General features: G+C 41.4%; 1 protein-coding gene across 5 annotated transcripts in view; it reads right to left on the bottom strand.

Annotated features, from left to right (window-relative positions):
• The window catches only part of arhgef28a (Rho guanine nucleotide exchange factor 28a), a 468,925-nt gene that overhangs the window by 131,204 nt on the left and 316,300 nt on the right, over nucleotides 1-21,421 (bottom strand). For all 5 annotated transcript variants that reach the window (XM_043707577.2, XM_088000126.1, XM_088000117.1 and 2 more), the window contains 2 exons: nucleotides 7,078-7,154; nucleotides 2,747-2,925 (listed from right to left, as the gene is read on the bottom strand). In XM_043707577.2, the coding sequence (XP_043563512.2) occupies nucleotides 2,747-2,925; nucleotides 7,078-7,154 (256 nt within the window). The remainder of the gene's footprint in view (nucleotides 1-2,746; nucleotides 2,926-7,077; nucleotides 7,155-21,421) is intronic.

The following is a 21,421-nucleotide window of genomic DNA, read 5'->3' as shown; positions in this document are numbered from 1 at the left end:
ACCAGCTTTTCTGGATTCCCAGCTAAAACCTGACCAGCAGCTGCAAACAAAACAGCTTGCTAAAACCAAACCAAACTAAACCCTGAACTGGGAGAACTCCCCTTTCATTGTACAAGTGTTTAAAAGAAACACTTAAAGGTCTTCTCAGCTAGATATTTCTAGACTTCTAGAAACCTCTGCCTTTATGACCTCTTTGGAAAAAAAAACCAAGGACAACATAACCTTGTTAAAGGAGCATCACCATCACATAATCAAGGACTGATTAGGGATAGTCAACATGGCTTTGTGCATTTAGTAACGCCTTCAACAAGGTTCCAAATGATGGACTGGTTGCATTGTTAGATCGCATGGGATCCAGGAAGAGGTAGCCAACTGGATACAAATTTACCTTGACAGTAGGAGATAGAGGTGGTGGAAGGTTGCTGTTCAGACTGGAGGCCTGAGACCAGCAGTGTGTGGCAAGAATTGGTGCTGGGTACACTGTTGTACATCATTTATATAAATGATTTGGATGAGACTATGGAAGCATGCTGAGTAAGTTTTCAGATGACACCAAAACAGGTGGTATAGTGGACAGTAAAGAAGGTTGTCTAAGAGTACAACAGAATCTTTATTAATAATCTTTATTATTAATGGCAGATGAAGTTTAATTGAGATAATTAAGAGGTGTTACATTTTGGTACGACAAACCAGGGGTAGGACTTACACAGTTAATGATAGAGCCCTGGAGTATGTTGTCAAACAGAGAGACCCAGGGGTGCAGTTGTTTAGTTCCTTTGGCGTCACAGGTAGACAGGATAGTGAAGAAGGCATGCTTGCTTTCATTGGTCAGTGCACTGAGTACGGGATTTGGGACATCATGTTACAGCTGGGCATTGGTGAAACCACATTTAGAGTTCTGATCATCTTGCTACTGGAAGGATGTCATTAAACTGGAAAGGGTGCAAAGAAGATTTACAAAGTTGTTAGCATAACTGGAAAGTTTGAGTTATCAGGCGAGGCTGGGACTTTTTTTCCTGGAGCATAGGAGGCTATGGGCTGACATTACAGAGGTTTATAAAATCATGATGAGCAGAGATAAGGTGAACAGCCAAGCTCTTTGCTCCAAGGTAGGAGAGTCCAAAATTATAGGGCATAAGTTTAAGGTGAGAGGAGAAAGATTTAAAAGGGACCTGAGGGGGAATCTTTTCACACAGAGGGTGTTGTGTGTATGGAATGTGCTGCAAGCGGAAGTGATACAGGCAAATGTAATTACAATAGCTAAAAGACATTTGGACAGGTATGTGGATAGAAACAATTCAGATGGATATGGACCAAATGCAGGCAACTGGGACTAGTTCAGTTTAGGTAACCTGGTTGGCATGTACGATTTGGGCCAAAAAGTTCTGTGTTATATGACTCCATGACTCTATGGTCTGGGTGACCCCATTTTCTGGTATTATGTCCTCTGCTTCTAGTTATTCCCACAAGGAGAAAACAGCCTTTCTGTATTTGGCAAATCCCTAAAAGTCTACCCCCACACAACTCTCATAAGACAGTCCTTCTATACCTGGGATCAGCTTTGTGAATCTTCTCCAGAATGCCTTCAATGCTAGGATATCTTTTCTTAGACAAGGGGTCCAAAATTGTTCACAGTATTCCAATTGTGATCTGACTAGTGTCTTGTATAGTTTTCACATAACATCCCCATATTTATACTGCATTTCCTTTGAAATAAAAGCCATCATTTTATTTGCCTTCCCTTTTACTCACTAAACTTGGAGTAAGTCAGAAGAAAATGTAATTAGAAGACATAGATGAATCAGAGGTGAATCAGAGGAGATATTCTTTTTCACAGCAAATTACAGTATGATGTTCTGGAAAGGTCTGCCTAAAAATGTGGTGGAAGCAAATTCAACAGTAACTTTCGAAAGAAAGTTCAAAACTACACTTGAGAAAATATTTACAGGATTTCTGAAAGAGCAGGAGATCGGAATGATGAGCTAGCACCACCAAAATACCACAACCATAATGGTCTCCTTTGGCATCATATCAATCAATAATTCTAAGATGAATTACTGAAGTGAGGTACCATAATACTTTCATCATTCTTATTATTAAGATGCAAAGACAAATTATTTTGGTAAGAATACATGAATCCAGTTATATTTCTGCTCTGTATGTTTAATTGGTAGAAAATAAAGCAGCTTAGCACTTTAAAGCAAACTTCGTGACATCAAGGATTCAGATGGCCTGTGTTTGCAGAAAATGAAGAAATCCAAATGCAAGAGACATTGCATATCTGGTCCAGGTCATAAACAAATGTTATTATTCCATCTCATTTTATAAATAAACTGAGAGAATTTGTGTGTGTCAACCATCAAAGAGAGATGTTCAGATCACGAAAGGAAGCAACTGATACAGTTGAACCTGAGAAAATATCTACCAGCACGAGCACTTGCTCCTCATCAACTTTCGAGACTGCATCTTTCCATCTAACTAATTTTTAATAATTACTATTTTAAATTTTTTAAAAATCTAGCATCTCTGTTAACTGTTGCTCATATTCATTACTTGAAGTAAATAGTATCATTCCAGGTACAGTTTGCATCGTTTGTAACAGAAATAAACTGAATAAAATGATGTGCATTAAACATGAGAACATTCACAATAGAAACAATTAGTGACAACAAAACAGTATCCCTTTGTGTAATTTCCATTCTTTAAACACAGTTATTGCTTCTGAAATGGAACAGTGTTTCAGTACCTCTCTACTGCCATGCGGATCAATCTCATCCAGTTATTCCTATCCTCTTTTGAGTTTGTATGCATTTCATACATTTCGGGTCCAGCAGATGAAGCACTAATTAAGAACATTCCTCGTTCTTCATTGGCTACTTCTCGGACAATTAATTTCTGCAGCAAGATAACTGCAGGCTTCTGGTCCTGATGTGAACAATACAAAATGACATGCAAATAAACAAAAACAATGATGCTACATAATTTAGTCTTATGTATTTCTTGTACTTTCAAATTTAAATGAAAGAATGTAAAACATTTGTACTTAATTTTGCTATTAATTTCCAAAGATTAAAAATACATCACATGTCTAATTGCATTTACTGCACAATTTAATTTGGGTGAAAAGATCAGAGAGAAAAAAATTCAAATGCAAGAAAGTCTTTGAAAGAAGAGCAATGATGAGGGGACTTGGGAGTAAGCTCTTGAAAGCAGGATGTAGGCAGCAGGTAGCTCTAACATCGAAGGGGGAGTACACAAGAAACAAAAGTCTAAAGCCTACAAATAATGATCAAAGGAGTATCTGTTTTTGTGATATTGGTTAAGGAAAAAACACTGGTCAGGGAAAACGCCACTCCGCTTTATTAAACAATGCCTTTTTTTTATATCCACTTGAGAAATGAATGTGGCATACATATACTGTCTTATTTGTAAAGTAATATTGTCAAAAATAGAGTAGTCCCTGTGTACCACACCAAACTGTCAACCTAAATTTGTATTCAAATCTCTGAACTTGGGATTTGAATCCACAACCTAACAGAGAAACGTAGTGAAATAACTAGTGATGTCTTGAAGGTGTCCACATCACAGAAAAGGAGGTTGTAGATGTCCTAAAATACATAAAAGGTAGATAAATCTATGGAACCTGATGAGATATATCCCAGAACTTTGTGGGAAGCGAGGAAAGAATTGCTGGGATTCTTGCTAATACATTTGCATAATGGACAGCCACGGGTGAGGTGCCAGAAGACTGGAGGGTAGCTAACATGGTGCCATTATTTAAGAAAGGCAGTAAGGAAAAGCCAGAGAACAATAGACCAATGAGCCTGACATCAGTGGTGGGTACATTGATGGAAGGATTCTAAGGGACTGGGTTTATATGCATTTGGAAAGGCAAGGACTGATTAATGATAGTCAGCATAGCTTTGTGCATGGGAAATCATGTCTCACCAGCATCTGCAGACCTCACTTTCTCCTTTAAGTTTTTTGAAGATGTGACAAGGTGTTCGACAAGGTTCTGCATGGTAGACTAGTTAGCAAAGTTAGGCAGGGGAGTTAGCTAATTGGATACAAAATTGGCTTGAAGCTAGGAATCAGAGGAGGATGGGGGAGAATTGTTTCTTGGACTGGACACCTGTGACCAGTGTTGCACTGCAAGATTGGAGCTGGGTCCACTGCTTTTCATCATTTATATAAATGATTTGGATGTGAATGTGGGAGGTGTGGTTAGTATGTTTATAGATAACACAAAATTGAAGGTGTAGTAGACAGCCAACAAAGTTATCTCAGAGTTCAAGGGGCCCTGGATCAGATGGAGCAGTGGGCTGAGAAGTAGCAGATGGAGTTTAATTTAGATAAATGTGAGGTGTTGCATTTTGGTAGGACAAATCAGGGCAAGATTTATACAGTTAAAGGTAGAGTGCTGGGGAGTGTTGTCAAACAAAGAGACCTTGGGTTGCAGGTGCATAGTTCCTTGCAAGTTAAATCGCAGGTAGACAGAGTGATGAAGAAGGTATTTGGCACACTTGCCTTCATTGGTTAGTGCATTGAGTGTATGAGTTGGGAAGTCATGTTGTGGCCATACAGGATATAGGTGAGGCCACTTTTGTGTAGCGTGTATAATTCTGGTCTCCCTGCTATAGCAAAGATGTTGTTAAACTTGAAAAGGGTCAGAAAAGATTTACAAAAATGTTGACAGGGAGAGGCTGAATATGCTGGGGCCATTTTCCCTTGAGTATCAGAGGCTGAGGGGTGACTTTACAGAGAATTATAAAATCATGAGGGGAATGGCTAGGGTCAATAGCCAAGATATTTTCCCCAGGGTAGAGGAGTCCAAAACTAGAGGACATGGGTTTAAGATAAGAGGGGAAAAATTTAAAAGGGACATGATGGGCAACTGTTTCATGCAGAGGGTGGTGCAAGTATGGAATGAGCTGCCAGAGGAAGTGGTAGAGGTGGTACAATTGCAACATTTAAAAGGCACATGGATGGGTACATGAATAGGAAGGGTTTAGAGGGATATAGGTCAAATGCTGGCAAATGGGATTAGATCAGTTTAGGATATCTGGTTGGCATGGACACGTTGGACCAAAGGGTCTGCTTCCATGCTGTATAACCCGATAATTATATTGCTAGCAAGGTTAGACTATGTAGAATACAGGGAGAACTAGCCATTTGGATACAGAACTGGCTGAAAGGTAGGAGACAGAGAGTGGTGGTGGGCGGTTGCTTTTCAGACTGGAGGCTTGTGACCTATGATGTGCCACAAGGTCCACTGCTTTTCATGATGTATATAAATGATTTGAATGTGAACATCGGAGGTATGGTTAGTAAGTTTGCAGGTGACACCAAAATTGGTGGTGAGTGGACAGCCAAGAAGATAACCACAGAGTACAACGGGATCTTGATCAGATGGACTGAGGAGTGGCAGATGGAGTTTAATTTAGACAAATGTAAGCTGTTACATTTTGGGAAGGCAAATCAGGGCAGAACTTATACACTTAATGGTAAGATCCTGAGGAGTGTTGCTAAACAAAGGGACCGTGGAGTGCAGGTTCATAGTGGAATCCCAGGTCGACAGCACAGTGAAGAAGTCATTTGGTATGCTGCCTTTATTGCTCAGTGTATTGAGTATAAGAGTCATGAGGTCATGTTGTGGCTGTACAGGACATTGGTTAGGCCACAGTTGAGATACTGCATTCAGTTCTTGTCTCCCTGCTAAAGGGAAAATATTGTGAAACTTGGAAGGGTTCAGAAATGATTTGCAAGGATGTTGCCAGGGTTAGAGTGTTTGAGCTATGGGGAGGGGCTGAATAGGTTGGGATTATTTTCTCTGAGAGACTGAGGGGTGACCTTATAGGAGTTCATAAAATCATAAGGGGCATAGATAGTGTGAACAGCCAAGGTCTTTTCCCCAGGGTAGCGGAGTCCAAAACTAGTGGGCATAGGTTTAAGTTGAGAGGGGAAAGATATAAAAGAGGTCTAAGGGGTAACTTTTTCACACAGAGGGTGGTGTATATATGGAATAAGCTGGCAAAGGAAGTGGTGGAGGCTGGTACAATTGCAACATTGAAAAGGCATCAGATACGAAGTTTTGGAGAGATATGGGCCAAATGCTGACAAATGGGACTAGATTAATTTAGGATATCTGGTTGGCGTGGATGAGTTGAACTGAAAGGTCTGTTTCTATACTGCACATCTCTATGACTCGATGATTCGAGGTGAATGTACCACATGATGTAGGTTAGAGTTTAAAGCCTATGGTCTGAAGAAGATCGGTGAGTAAAGCATCAGAACTAATGCTGGAGCTGACAGAGGCCCCAAGAAATATTTGTGTGGAAAAGTCTACATGAATTGAGATTTTACGGATTGAATAATATAATCATGGTTCTTCACAAAATACTGGGTTTGAAGCTTGGTTCAAGGTCAAAGCAGTTGCCACAGTTATTGAGGCTGAGTAAACGACCAAGCAAAGATAGAGTCAATGTGGAAAAAATAGATTAATGGCAAACACTAAAAATCACAGCTATTATCTTCCCAGCCTTCAGTTAAAGAAATAATGGTTCATCTGAAAATTGATCTCAGACAATCAGCAAAATAGTTCCAGATGAGAGAAATGGGAGAGAGCTATCACTACTGGATATTATTAACATACCAATGGAACCAAAACCTACACTTCTACTTTCTGTGAGCAAAACGCAGCATACTGATAGTGAAAAAGTCAGAGAGAATGGTATGGTGAATGCTCAGTATAATGTTTTCATTTCCTCGCTTCAGCAGAACTGTGAAACTATTGTAGAGATGCATGACTGTGGGCAAGTTAATAGGAAAGGAGCCACACAAGTGTAGTGCCATGGTGCGAGTCAATACAGAAATACAGTAAGCTGTAAAAATTAGCACATTATCAAACTCTACTAATGGTATTAGAAGTAGAAGTTATATTGAATATGCAGACATACTACATTGTACTAGAAAAATGAGGGGAAAGACTCCCAAACAGGTTCTCTTGATTTCTCACTGTAACTTTCCACATGGTGAGTCAATTTTAAAGACTTTCAAGATAAAATAATTTGAACTCACCACAGTTGCAAAGGTATACTTTTGGTCTTTTTCCTGCAGGAAAATCAGCACATCAGTAAGAAGCAGAGCTGTAATATCTGAAATGGAATTAAGATTACTTAAAACACAGAATTCCAGTAACCTTTTGGTGCTATTAATCACTTAGAGTCATAGAGTCATAGAGATGTACAGCATGGAAACAGACCCTTCAGTCCAACCCGTCCATGCCGACCAGATATCCCAACCTAATCTAGTTCCCACCTGCCAGCACCCGGCCCATATCCCTTCAAACCCTTCCTATTCATATACCCATCCAAATGCCTCTTAAATGTTGCAATTGTACCAGCCTCCACCACATCCTCTGGCAGCTCATTCCATACACGTACCACCCTCTGCGTGAAAAAGTTGCCCCTTAGGTCTCTTTCATATCTTTCCCCTCTCACTCTAAACCTATGCCCTCTAGTTCTGGACTCCCCAACCCCAGTGAAAAGACTTTGCCTATTTACCCTATCCATGCCCCTCATAATTTTGTAAACCTCTATAAGGTCACCCCTCAGCCTCCGACACTCCAGGGAAAACAGCCCCAGCCTGTACAGCCTCTCCCTGTAGCTCAGATCCTCCAACCCTGGCAACATCCTTGTAAATCTTTTCTGAACCCTTTCATGTTTCACAACATCTTTCCGATAGGAAGGAGACCAGAATTGCACGCAATATTCCAATAGTGGCCTAACCAATGTCCTGAACAGTTGCAACATGACCTCCCAACTCCTGTACTCAATACTCTGACTAATAAAGGAAAGCATACCTAACGCCCTCTTCACTATCCCATCTACCTGCGACTCCACTTTCAAGGAGCTATGAACCTGCACTCCAAGGTCTCTTTGTTCAGCAACACTCCCTAGGACCTGACCATTAAGTGTATAATTCCTGCTAAGACTTGCTTTCCCAAAATGCAGCACCTCGCATTTGTCTGAATTAAACTCCATCTGCCACTTCTCAGCCCATTGGCCCATCTGGTCAAGATCCTGTTGTAATCTGAGGTAACCCTCTTCGCTGTCCACTACACCTCCAATTTTGGTGTCATCTGCAAACTTACTAACTGCCCCTCTGACGCTCGCATCCAAATCATTTATGTAAAAAGTAGTGGACCCAGCACTGATTCTTGTGGCACTCCACTGGTCACAGGCCTCCAGTCTGAAAAACAACCCTCCACCACCACCCTCTGTCTTCTACCTTTGAGCCAGTTCTGTATCCAAATGGCTAGTTCTCCCTGTATTCCATGAGATCTAACCTTGCTAATCAGTCTCCCATGGGGAACCTTGTCGAACGCCTTACTGAAGTCCATATAGATCACATCTACTGCTCTGCCCTCATCAACCCTCTTTGTCACTTCTTCAGAAAACTTTTGTCTACGAGCAATACTGTGTCTGATTTTCAAACTTCTGAATTTCCAATTTAATATGTCAACACAAAAGCATCATCTCAGGCTTGGAGTCATGCATTTATCACATGTAGCAATGTTTTAAGTTTCAGAAATGCATTCCAAATCTGAAAATAAAGTTAGCTTTTGAGTCTAAGCAGTGCTGCAGGAGATCTTGTGGTGCAGTCAGTTGTGTCCCTGCCCTCTGAGCTAGAAGCTTGTCTTCCATTCCAGGACATGATGACCAAAGGGACATGCATTCAAAACATTTCCAACAAAAGGCAATGGCATGCACTAAGAATGGGGATGTTTCCTGGTCAACCATGTGATAGAAAGAAACTGGATCCTTGATGATTACTAATCCTTACCTCCAGATTATGATATGACTTGTGATGATACTATGGCTATAAAAGGTATATGTTGTCCTGGTTTCTTTTTATGAAGAGAGATTGAGACAGAAGTATTAAGTAGTCTGTTCAAGCCAATAAAATAAACAGCTTGTGAGGCCTGTACTCTTGCAAGAAGTCAAGAAGATAGAAAGATCTATTGAGGATTTTTCCATAAAATTGAATAATCATCAACAGAAATATTCCACAATTGCGAAGGAGACCTTGAGTTTGGTGTTGGCCTTGCAGTATTTCAACATTTATATTACCCATAATGTTTCTGAAATAATTGCATACACTTATCATAACCCCTTAAAGTTTTCGGAACAATTTAAGGACAAAAAAAATCCTTTTTAGAAGGAGCTTATTGTTGCAGTAATTCAATTTGAAAATTATACAAATAGCAGGATGAGACAGAGTAATTGTTGCGACTTTGATGATCATAAACGGAAGCCTTCGGTGGCAGGAAAGACATGCTTAGAGTCAATGTAATATAAATGTATTGTAGGGTACTAATAGTGTAAGACTAAAGGTTTTTAAAAGTGAAGCCATCTTTGTATATTGATGGTTCTTTTTTTAAGGGGGTAGTTGTGACAGTACTATGGCTCTGAGAGGTGTATATGGTCCTGGTATTTTTTTAATGAAGTGATATTGAGGAAGAGGTACTGAGCAGTCTGCTTCAAGCCAATAAAGTTAACAGCTTGCGAGGCCTTGGCATTTTTTTTAAATATTGGAACAATGGAAGTAGCCTGAATGAGTGGGGTCAAGCTCCCACAGAACCAGGATTTCAGTTTAGCTTTCAGCAGCAGTTGCTGGGGTCCTGAAGTTGGATGTGAAAGCTTTTTCTCCTCTCACTCGGTTACAGCTAAAAGCTGGGGCTCTCTTCAAGCTGCTAGAATCGCATGTGAGACAATCTGACTTTGCTGACTTTGCCTTTGCCAAGGTTGTGCTTAGAGATATCTTTGTATTAGAACAATTAATGAGTAGTTTATTACTTTGTTAAGTATTTTGATAGAGTTACAGTTAAGCCAATTCTTTTATTTTTATTTTGTGTGTATTTTAACTATAGTGTATGAATAAAGTATGTTTTGCTTCAAGCCTGGTAACTCGACCAATTGAATTACATCTGGAATGCCATGCCTGGCACTTGCCTTTAAACTAAGAAAACAAATTGGGTCTAGGCTATCTCCCTGACATGTTTTGGGGTGGGGGTGGGGGATGGGGGGGTGTTGGTCTGGTTCATAACAGGTATGAAAGTGCGTATTGCAATGGAAGTTGTTGTGGTGGCAGTGGAGAGGCGTTGGTGGCAGGTGCAGACGTAGTGCTTAGCTCAGTTGGATGGATGGTTGGTGCAGATCATATTGGTGCCAACATGCTGAGATTCAATCCCCATTAGTGGATTCAAGATTCAGCTGAGAGAACCCAATACCACATGTTAAATTTGCAGAAGGCACCAAGATTGGCCAGAAACAAAGTTGTCAAGAGGAGGCACAGAGTCAGCAAAAAGACATTGACAGATCAAGAGAATGTGCAAAAATTAGGAATATCATTTGGAAAAATATGAACTTGTCCACTTTTGCAGGAAGCTGAGGTAGATGGTTGTGGTTGTTAAAGGTTAGTCATTTCAGCTTCAGGATGTCTCTGCAGGAGTTCCTCAGGATGGTATCTGTGGCCCAGCCACCTACAGCTGCTTCATCAATAACCTTCCTTCACCATAATGTTGGACGTGAGGATGTTTGATGACGATTGCACAATGTCCAGTACCATTTAAGACCCCTAAGGTACTCAGACAGACCTTGCTCAAATATAGCAAGACCTGGACAATAGATACGATATTGTGGGGATAACTGAGACGTGGCTTCAAGTGGACAGGGCCTGGGAAATGAATATTCAAGGCTACACGTGCTATCGTAAGGACAGACTGACGGGCAGAGGGGTGGGGTAGCCTTGTTGGTGAGGGAGGATATTCAGTCCCTTGCGCGGGGGGACCTAGAGTCAGGGGATGTAGAGTCAGTGTGGATAGAGCTGCGAAATACTAAGGGTAAAAAGACCCTCTTGGGAGTCATCTACGGGCCCCCAAATAGTAGTCTGGATGTCGGATGTAAGTTGAATCAGGAGCTGAAATTGGCCTGTCATAGAGATGTTACTACAGTTGTTATGGGGGATTTTAACATGCAAGTAGACTGGGAGAATCAGGATGGTATTGGATCTCAAGAAAGAGACTTTGTGGAGTGCCTCAGAGATGGATTCTTAGAGCAGCTGGTGCTGGAGCCGATCAGGGAGAAGGCAATTCTAGATCTGGTATTGTGTAACGAACCAGAATTGGTCAGAGACCTCGAAGTGAAGGAGCCATTGGGAAGTAGTGACCATAATACATTAAGCTTCAATCTGCAATTTGAGAGGGAGAGGGTACATTCGGAAGTGACAGTACTTCTGTTGAATAAAGGGAACTATGGAGCTATGAGGGAGGAGCTGGCCAAAGTTCAATGGTACAATACCTTAGCAGGGATGCCCGTGGAGGAACAATGGCGGATATTTCTGTGTATAATGCAGAAGTTGCAGGATCAGTTCATTCCTAAAAGGAAGAAAGATCCCAGGAGGAGGCATGGGCGGCCGTGGTTGATGAGGGAAGTTAAGAAACATATAAAGTTAAAAGAGAAAAAGTATAACATAGCAAAGATAAGTGGGAAAACTGAGGACTGGGAAGCTTTTAAAGAGCAACAGTGGATTACTAAGAAGGAAATACACAGAGGAAAAATGAGGTACGAAGGTAAATTGGCCAATAATATAAAGGAGGATAGTAAAAGCTTTTTTAGGTATGTGCAAGGCAAAAAAATGGTTAGGACTAAAATTGGGCCCTTGAAGACAGAAACAGGGGAATATATTACGGGGAACAAAGAAATGGCAGAGGAATTAAATGGGTACTTCAGATCTGTGTTCACTGGGGAAGACACAAGCAATCTCCCTGAGGTAACATTGGCTGAAGGACCTGAACTTAAGGGAATTTATATTCCCCAGGATTTGGTGTTGGAGAGACTGTTAGGTCTAAAGGTTGATAAGTCTCCGGGGCCTGATGGTCTGCATCCCAGGGTACTGAAGGAGGTGGCTCGGGAAATCGTGGATGCGTTGGTGATTATTTTCCAGAGTTCGATCCAATCTAGATTGGATTGAAAATTAGTTGGCTGATAGGAAACAAAGGGTAATGATAAACGGCTCCATTTCGGAATGGCAGGCAGTGACCAGTGGGGTACCGCAGGGATCCGTGCTGGGACCGCAGCTTTTTACAATATATGTTAATGATGTAGAAGATGGTATCAGCAATAACATTAGCAAATTTGCTGATGATACAAAGCTGGGTGGCAGGGTGAAATGTGATGAGGATGTTAGGAGATTACAGGGTGACCTGGACAAGTTAGGTGAGTGGGCAGATGCATGGCAGATGCAGTTTAATGTGGATAAATGTATGGTTATCCACTTTGGTGGCAAGAACAGGAAGGCAGATTACTACCTCAATGGAATCAATTTAGGTAAAGGGGCAGAGATCTGGGTGTTCTTGTACACCAGTCAATGAAGGCAAGCATGCAGGTACAGCAAGTAGTGAAGAAGGCTAATAGCATGCTGGCCTTCATAACAAGAGGAATTGAGTATAGAAGCAAAGAGGTGCTTCTGCAGCTGTACAGGGCCCTGGTGAGACCACACCTGGAGTACTGCGTGCAGTTCTGGTCTCCAAATTTGAGGAAAGACATTCTGGCTATTGAGGGAGTGCAGTGTAGGTTCACGAGGTCAATTCCTGGAATGGCGGGATTACCTTACACTGAAAGACTGAAGCGACTGGGCTTGTATACCCTTGAGTTTAGAAGACTGAGAGGGGCTGAAAATGTGTTGCTGGAAAAGCGCAGCAGGTCAGACAGCATCCAAGGAACAGGAGAATCGACGTTTCGGGCATAAGCCCTTCTTCAGGAAAGGGCTTCAGGCTTCTTCAGGCTTATGCCCGAAACGTCGATTCTCCTGTTCCCTGGATGCTGCCTGACCTGCTGCGCTTTTCCAGCAACACATTTTCAGCTCTGATCTCCAGCATCTGCAGATCTCACTTTCTCCTCAAAGACTGAGAGGGGATCTGATTGAGACGTATAAGATTATGAAAGGATTGGACACTCTGGCAGCAGGAAACATGTTTCCGCTGATGGGTGAGTGCCGAACCAGAGGACATAGCTTAAAAATACGGGGTAGACCATTTAGGACAGAGATGAGGAGAAACTTCTTCACCCAGAGAGTGGTGGCTGTGTGGAATGCTCTGCCCCAGAGGGCAGTGGAGGCCCAGTCTCTGGATTCATTTAAGAAAGAGTTGGATAGAGCTCTCAAAGATAGTGGAATCAAGGGTTATGGAGATAAGGCAGGAACATTATAGGAGGGATGTGAAAGCACTGAAGAGGGTGCCTTGGAGATTTACCACTATGTTGCCTGGGCTGAAAAGTTTCAGTCAACAGGGGAAATTGTGAAGGTACATGATTGACATGTATGTGAATGGCACTGATAGGGTAGACTGGAAAGACTTTCAGCTTTGATGGAGGGATCAATGATGGGTAAGGGGCAGAAAGTTTAGAGGAAATAGAAAGAAAACCTTTTTCACCCAGAGCCTGGTGGGAACCTGGAACTCACTGTCTGTAAGAACGGCAAAAACAGAAACTCTTATAATATTTACGAAGTATGCAGATGCACTTTTATGATGTTAAGACATCATAACAACACTTGGGCCAAGTGCTGGAAAATGTGATAAGAATATTTAGGTAGTTGTTTGACTAGTGTAGATGTGATGGGCTGAAGGTCCTTTATCTCTGCTGTAGATTTCTATGACTATGACTAACATGACAGACTCTAACCATCATGTCTTGATATTCAATCACATGGTCATAATTAATACTATAATACCATAATCCTTCACCATCAACATCCTTGGCATTACCACTGATGATAAACTAAACTGAACCAACCACTCAAGTACTGCAGCTAAGGAGCAGGTCTGAGGCTAGAAATACTGCAGTGATTAATTCACTTCCTGACTCCCCAAAGTCTGTCCAATAAGGCCCAAGTCAGGAATGTGATGGTATACTCCCTATTTTCTTGAATGAGTGCAGTTCCTACAGCACTTAAGAACCTTGACACCATCCAGGAAATGGCAGCTTGTACGATTGACAGCACATCGACAAATTTTCACTCCCTTTCCCACCTTTTACCATTCCTTCTACTCAGTAACAGCAATGTACACCATCTATAAGATGCACTGAATAAATTCACCAAGGCTCCTTGGAAAACACCTTACTAAACTACAATGAAAATCATCTAGAAGGACAAGGGCAGCAGATAGATGGGAACACCACTAACTGGAAGTTCCTCTCCAAGCCACCCAATATCCTGACTTGAAAATATATCACTATTCCTTCAATGTTGCTGGGTCAAAATTCTGGAACTCGCTCAATAATAGTAATTTGAATCTACCTACAGCAAATAGACTGCAACAGTTCAAGAAGGTAACTCACTACCATCTTCTTAAGGGCAACTAGGGATGGCAGTAAATGCTGGCCAGAATGCAATGCCCGGTTCCCACGAATAATTTTTTAAAAATTATTTAAATGGATACAGAATGCAGAACTCAGTAGTAGAGGGATTGGGTGCCCCAATAAATGTGTCACTAAGCTGGCATGCAGGTGTGGCAAGTGATTAGGAAGGCAAATAGAGTGTTGTTATTATTGCAAGGGAAATGAATGAAAATTGTGAAGTTTTACTGCAACAGAATAAAAGAAAGTGCTGGAAAAGCCCAGCAGATTTCACAGCATTGTGCTGAGAGAGGAATAGAGTTAATGTCAAGTTCAATATAGTGTTATGGACCAGGCCTGACCCCTCAAAACAGTTTTAAGCAGGTAGCCCACACCATAACTTTGCTATTTGTTTTGGTAAATGTATAGTGGATATTCCCAGAGTCAATTAGCTGATTCGACTGCCAAGATTGAAACAAGCAATCAGAATTTATTTACAAAATTACGGAATGAAACACAAAGAACAGAAAATAGAACACTGGATAACTTATCCTATCTAAAACCTGACAGACTATCCCGACTTAATGATGCCATTCCGAAAGTACTTGCAATAGTCCCAATAAACACATCCCTTCGCATAAACAGTAAAAATGAAATAAATCAGGGCTTACAGGCTTGAAACCGAGAGAGAGGGTACCCAGCTGGACTTGCCCCAGCAATATTTCTTCACACACACTGCTGCTGAAGTGAATGAAAAACTCCAATCTAAATGAAGGCTAGCTACCTAGCTAGCTGGCCACTCCCCTTTGATTATACCTTTTTTAAAAAAGTCATAAAAGCCTTAGGCTGAAGGCATTACCTGTTATGGGTAAACAAAAAGGGCCCCAATAAACCTTTCAAACCTAACTTATTTGGAGCCTGGCCAATTGCCTCCTCTCTAGAAAAAACATTCAAGGTCATAGTAACCTTGTAAAAAGACCAACATTGTGACACCTCCCCTCTTGGAAAAAATGAACCATCAATATCCAAAGATGGCTTAATTTTTCAAAATCCCCAAAAAATAGTGGTTCGAATCCTGAAACATACATTCACTGACTATAAACATGCAAACACGCACAACTACATTCGGATTCAGTCTGTGGTTCTCCCACCACTGAATGCCTCCATCCCTCATTCGAACCTCGATAATGCATCAGCAATCACATTTTCTCAACCTGTCAAATGCACAATTTTCAAATTGAATGGCTGTAACAACAGGTTTCATCTAAACAGTCTGGCATTTTTGTCCTTAAATTTCTCTATAAATTTCAATTGGTTATGATCAGCGTATACGACTGTCTCAGATGCGTTGCTGGTAAAATAAACACTGAAATGCTGTAGTGCCAACACCAAGCTTAAAGTCTCCTTGTTTACTGTTGAATATTTCTGTTGATGAACTTTCAACTTCCTGGAGAAATACCCAACAGATCCACTTTAGATGCCATATCACTTGCCCTTCATCCTTCCTAGAATATCTTGACATCAGGAACAGTTACGTAAGAATCCTACTCATTGACTACAGTTCAGCCTTCAACACTATTATTCCCTCGAGACTGATTACTAAACTTAGTGATCTCGGACTAACCTTCACTCTCTGCTGCTGGATCCTGTTTCCTGACCCACAGGCCACAATCAGTGAAGATTGGGGACAATATATCATCCTCACTAACACTCAACACTGAAGCCCCCCATAGGTGCATACTCAGCCCCCTATTATATTCATTGTATACCCATGACTGCGTCGCCAAATACCAGACTAATACCATTTACAAGTTCGCCGATGACACCACCATAGTCGGTCGAATCTCAGATGGCGACAAAACAGTCTACAGACGGGAGGTGGAAGACCTGGAAAAATGGTGCACTGAGAACAACCTAGCTCTCAATGCCAGCAAAACCAAGGAATTATTATTGAATTTCAGTGGGATATTACTCATGCCCCCCTAGACATTAAGAGCACAGAGGTGGAACAAGTGGAGAGTGTCAAGCTCCTGGGAGAGGTCATCCACAACAAGCTTTCTTGGACTCTTCGTTTGGATGCACTGGTTACGAAGGCCCAACAAAGTCTCTTCTTCCACAGGCAGCTGAGGAAATTTGGCATGACGGCAAATACCCTTGCCAACTTTTATAGGTGTGCCATCGAGAACATTCTGTATGGATGTATCACTATCTGGTATGGCAACTGTACCATTCAAGATCGGAGATGGTTACAGAAAGTGGTGAACTTGGCCCGGACAGTCACAAAGGCCAACCTCCCATCTATAAAATCCATCTACCAGGTCCGCTGTCAAGGAAAGGTTGCCAGCATTCTCAAAGATCCATCCCAGCCTGGCAATGTTATTCTATAACCTCTACAACGGGAGAAGGTACAGAAGCCTGAACACATGCACCAGCCGGTTTCGAAACAGTTTCTACCCTACTGTTGTTAGAATACTGAATGGACTCATAAACTCTTAACATTCACCTGTACCTGTGTTTTTGTTTTTGCTGCTGTTGAGCTATTATTTACTTAGGTATGCTACTTAACTCTGTGATCTGCCTGTATTGCTCACAAGACAAAGCTTTTCATTGCCACCCAGGTAAATAGTGCGGTGAGGAAGGCATATGGCGTACTGGCTTTTATTGGTAGAGGAATTGAGTTCCGGAGTCCTGAGGTCATGATGCAGTTGTATAAGACTCTGGTGCGGCCGCATCTGGAATATTGTGTGCAGTTTTGGTCGCCATACTATAGGAAGGATGTGGAGGCACTGGAACGGGTGCAGAGGAGGTTTACCAGGATGTTGCCTGGTATGGAAGGAAGATCGTATGAGGAAAGACTGAGACACTTGGGGCTGTTTTCATTAGAGAAAAGAAGGTTTAGGGGTGACTTGATTGAGGTGTACAAGATGATTAGGGGGTTAGATAGGGTTGACAGTGTGAACCTTTTCCCGCGTATGGAGTTGGGTATTACAAGGGGGCATAGCTTTAAATTAAGGGGGGGTAGATATAGGACTGAAGTTAGGGGTAGGTTCTTCACTCAGCGAGTCGTAAGTTCATGGAATGCCCTCCCAGTAGCAGTGGTGGACTCTCCCTCTTTATGGGCATTTAAGCGGGCATTGGATAGGTATATGGAGGATAGTGGGTTAGTATAGGTTAGGTGGGCTTGGATCGGCGCAACATCGAGGGCCAAAGGGCCTGTACTGCGCTGTATTCTTCTATGTTCTATGTTCTATTGTGCCTTGGTACACATGAAAATAAATTCAATTCAATTCAATTGGTCTTTCTACCTTCTCGTTGTCTTCCTGCAGGAGCACAACACCCACATCACTCATATCGATAGCCACTTTAAAAGGCTTCGCATAATCACGTGTAGCTAATAGCGGAGCAGTGGTTAACACAGACTTCAGGCTGTCAAATGCCATCTGACAGTCCACTGTCCACTGAAACCTTTTGCCTTTTTTTAAGCAATTCAGTGAGTGGAGCAGCTACACTGCTAAAATTCAGCACGTTCTTTCAAAAAAATCCATTCAATCCCAGGAACCATAGTACTGCTCTTTTTGTCGATGTTATGGGAAATTTCGCAATTACTTTCATTTTCGCATTCCATGGGGACATTTCTCCGTGTCCAATAACATGGCCCACGAAGGTGACTTGGGCTTTGGCAAATTCACTTTTAGCTAGGTTTACCACTAAGCCTGCCTTCCAAAGTCGACTGAACAAGTCGGATAAATGTTGTAAATGTTTCTTACATGAGTGACTAAAAATCACCAGGTTATCGATATACACTACACAGTTGGGTAATCCGGCAATTACCTTATTGGTTAGTCTCTGAAATGCGGCCAGAGTGTTTTTCATACCAAATGGCATGACTTTCTATGCTACTCTCTCCCCACCCCCATCCTCCCCTAGCTTATCTCTCCACGCTTCAGGCTCTCTGCCTTTATTCCTGATGAAGAGCTTTTGCACGAAACGTCGATTTTGCTGAAGCTCCTCGGATGCTGCCTGAACTGCTGTGCTCTTCCAGCACCATTGATCCAGAATCTGATTTTAAACTGACACAGTCCATTTGGCGTTCCGAAAACTGAAACTGCCTTTGCTCTTTCTGACAAAGGTACGTGCCTGTAGCCTCTGAGCAAGTCCAACTTAGAAATGTAAGTTGCTTGCCCCACCTATTCAACACAGTCTTTGTAACAGCACTGACTTTGCGATAGTCCACACATAACCATTGCTTAGCATCTGGCTTTGGCAGAATTACAATAGGTGAGCTCCAGTCACTATAACTATGTCGTCTTGGAGCATGCGTTCAATCTCCTTCTGAACCTGTGCCAACATTACAGGGTTATGCCTATGAGGATGTTGCTTAAGCAGAACAACATCTCCTATATCTATATCATGCACAATTAGGTAGTACTTCCCAGTTTATTTCCGCATATCTCCCGATGTGATAGTAATAACTCTTTCAGGTCATTTCGATTTTTCTCAGAAAGGTAACTCAATAATTTATTTCAATTTTTGACAACTTCCTCATTGTCCAATTTAATTTGAGATAGTCCAATTAAGAATCCTCTGAATTTGGTTCTTCCCTTTTTGTTGTAACCAATAACATCTTCTCCACTTGCTTTCTTTCCCCGTCAAAATATCTTTTGAACATATTTACATGACACTCTCTGTGAAATTTCTTCGGTCTGGAGTCCCTGTCAAGTAGTTTGCCTCATTCAATTTTCTTTCGATTTGATAAGGTCCACTAAAGCTTGCTTTTAAAGGTTCACCTACTACTGCAAGTAACACTAATATATCCCTGATAGCAAAATTGCAAATTTTTGATTTCTCGTCTGCTTCCTGTTTCATTGTACGCTGTGATATTTTTAAATGTTGTCCAGGCAACTCAACTCTACTCAATCTTTCTCTAAAATTTGACATATAGTCCAAATGCATGGTCTCTGAATTCTGACTTACTAACTTCTCCTTAATCAATTTTGATGGTCCTCTCACTTCATGCCCAGAAACTAATTCAAAGGGACTGAATTTGGTCAATTCATTTGGTGCATCTCTGATCGCAGAAAACACAAACAGAATTCTCTTCTCCCAATCCGCTGGATAGTCCTGACTATAAGACTTCAACATGGTCTTTTTTAGTCTGATGCCACCTTTCTAGAGCTCCCTGCGATTCTGGATGACATGCAGTAGATTTGAATTGTTTTATTCCGAAGTTGTTCATGACTTCCTTGAATAGTTTGGATGTGAAGTTTGATCCTTGATCTGACTGTAACTCTGTTGGTAGTCCATATCTAGTAAAACATTTGAGTAATTCCTCTACAATCCTTTTAGTTGTGATACTGTATAATGGAGCGGTCTCTGGAAATCTCATCGATACATCCGTTATTGATAACAAATACATAATTCCCACTTTTTGTTTGAGGTAGATGACCTGCGCAATCAATTAAGACTCTTGTCTTACCTATTCCAGCATATTCTTCAAATGCTGGAATAGGTATGAAAGGTGTGGGTTTTACTACTGCTTGTGGTTTTCCAATTCCAATTCAACCGCAACCTTGTGCAGTACACGCCAGTAAAAATGTCTTTGTATTTTAGCCTGTTTTCCACTCCTAAATGACCTCCAAGTGGTAGCTCATGCACTACTCACAACACCTCCCTTCTATACCCCACAGGCAAGACAATTTGATAAGTTTCTGCCCATTTCTCATCTGCTTGAATATGTGATAGTCTCCATTTCCTCATTAAGACATCATTTTTCAGGTAATAACACTCAGGGATACAGTCAGATTCCTTCTCTGTATATGCATATGCGTTTTGACACAACTGCTTTAAATTTTCATCTTGCTGCTATAACTCAATGAGATTTGCAGAGCTAAATATATTTGCATGATTACTTCTTGCTTTTGTTTTGCTCAACTATCTGATCGAACACAGACTCTACTAATGCTACTTCGGCTTCCTTATCTATACCCTTTGATCTCTCCTGCTTCAACTGGTGACTCTGTGACCTCATTACTATACAATCAAGGAAGATTCCAGAGTAAACATCCTGCATTACTTCGTTAAAAATCACAATGATAGTTTCACTGTATTCTAACAGATGAAAGGCTTAACAGACAATCAATTCTTCAATGTATAATTTCAGTTACATCACACTGCAAATTTTTGCTATAAATTCTGTGTTACGATCGAGCCCTCCACAATCACCTGATGAAAGAGCGTCGCTCCGAAAGCTAGTGTGCTTCCAATTAAACCTGTTGGACTATAACCTGGTGTTGTGTGATTTTTAACTTTGTACACCCCAGTCCAACACCGGCATCTCCGAATCATGCATTACTTCAGTTGCCTGCGTCTCCACTGGCTTTTCAACCATAGTAGTCGGCACGCCTACCGGTGAATCAGCTATATCATTCGAAAGGACAAATTGTATTCCTGGAGCTGAGAGTTTGTCCAGTTCTCCTATCACAAATTCTCCACTCTTTTCTAGACACTCTAGCCTCACTTTACATAACTGAGCACTTTTTGTCTCACCGTGAATTCCAGTTACCAGTACTTTTTCTGGTAATAGTCTTTTAGGAGTACATAACTCCTCATCTGTCAGCATCACAGACTGAGAGGATCCTGTGTCTGTTAATATTGTAACCACTTTACCTGCTACTCCTGGCCTATGTGAATAAACTTTATCTTTGCAGGTTTTTTTTAAGCAGATCTGGCACTTCCTCCTTACCAACCTCCAATCACCCTGTACATGCTGATGCAACTTTCTAACTTCCACTGTGCTTTCTGTAACCATTGCAACAAAACTTCCAGACCTGTCCTGTTTTCCTAGATCTGGCTTTTTCCTAGCCCACCAACACTGTAATTTCATGTGGCCCACTTTATTGCAATAAAAACACCGGGGCTTTTTACCTTCTTTGTCCCTTCAAGGGTTTCCTTTTTATCCTGTGGTGAATTATCCTTATGATCTTCACTGAGATCTATCTTTCCCTTTCCACGTGAGGATTTATCTG

Source organism: Chiloscyllium plagiosum, unplaced genomic scaffold (genome assembly GCF_037043375.1).
Source record: "Chiloscyllium plagiosum isolate Xiang-an unplaced genomic scaffold, Cpla_swu_hap1 HiC_scaffold_2, whole genome shotgun sequence".
NCBI lineage: Eukaryota > Metazoa > Chordata > Chondrichthyes > Orectolobiformes > Hemiscylliidae > Chiloscyllium > Chiloscyllium plagiosum.
This window is presented reverse-complemented; position numbering and strand designations above follow the sequence as displayed.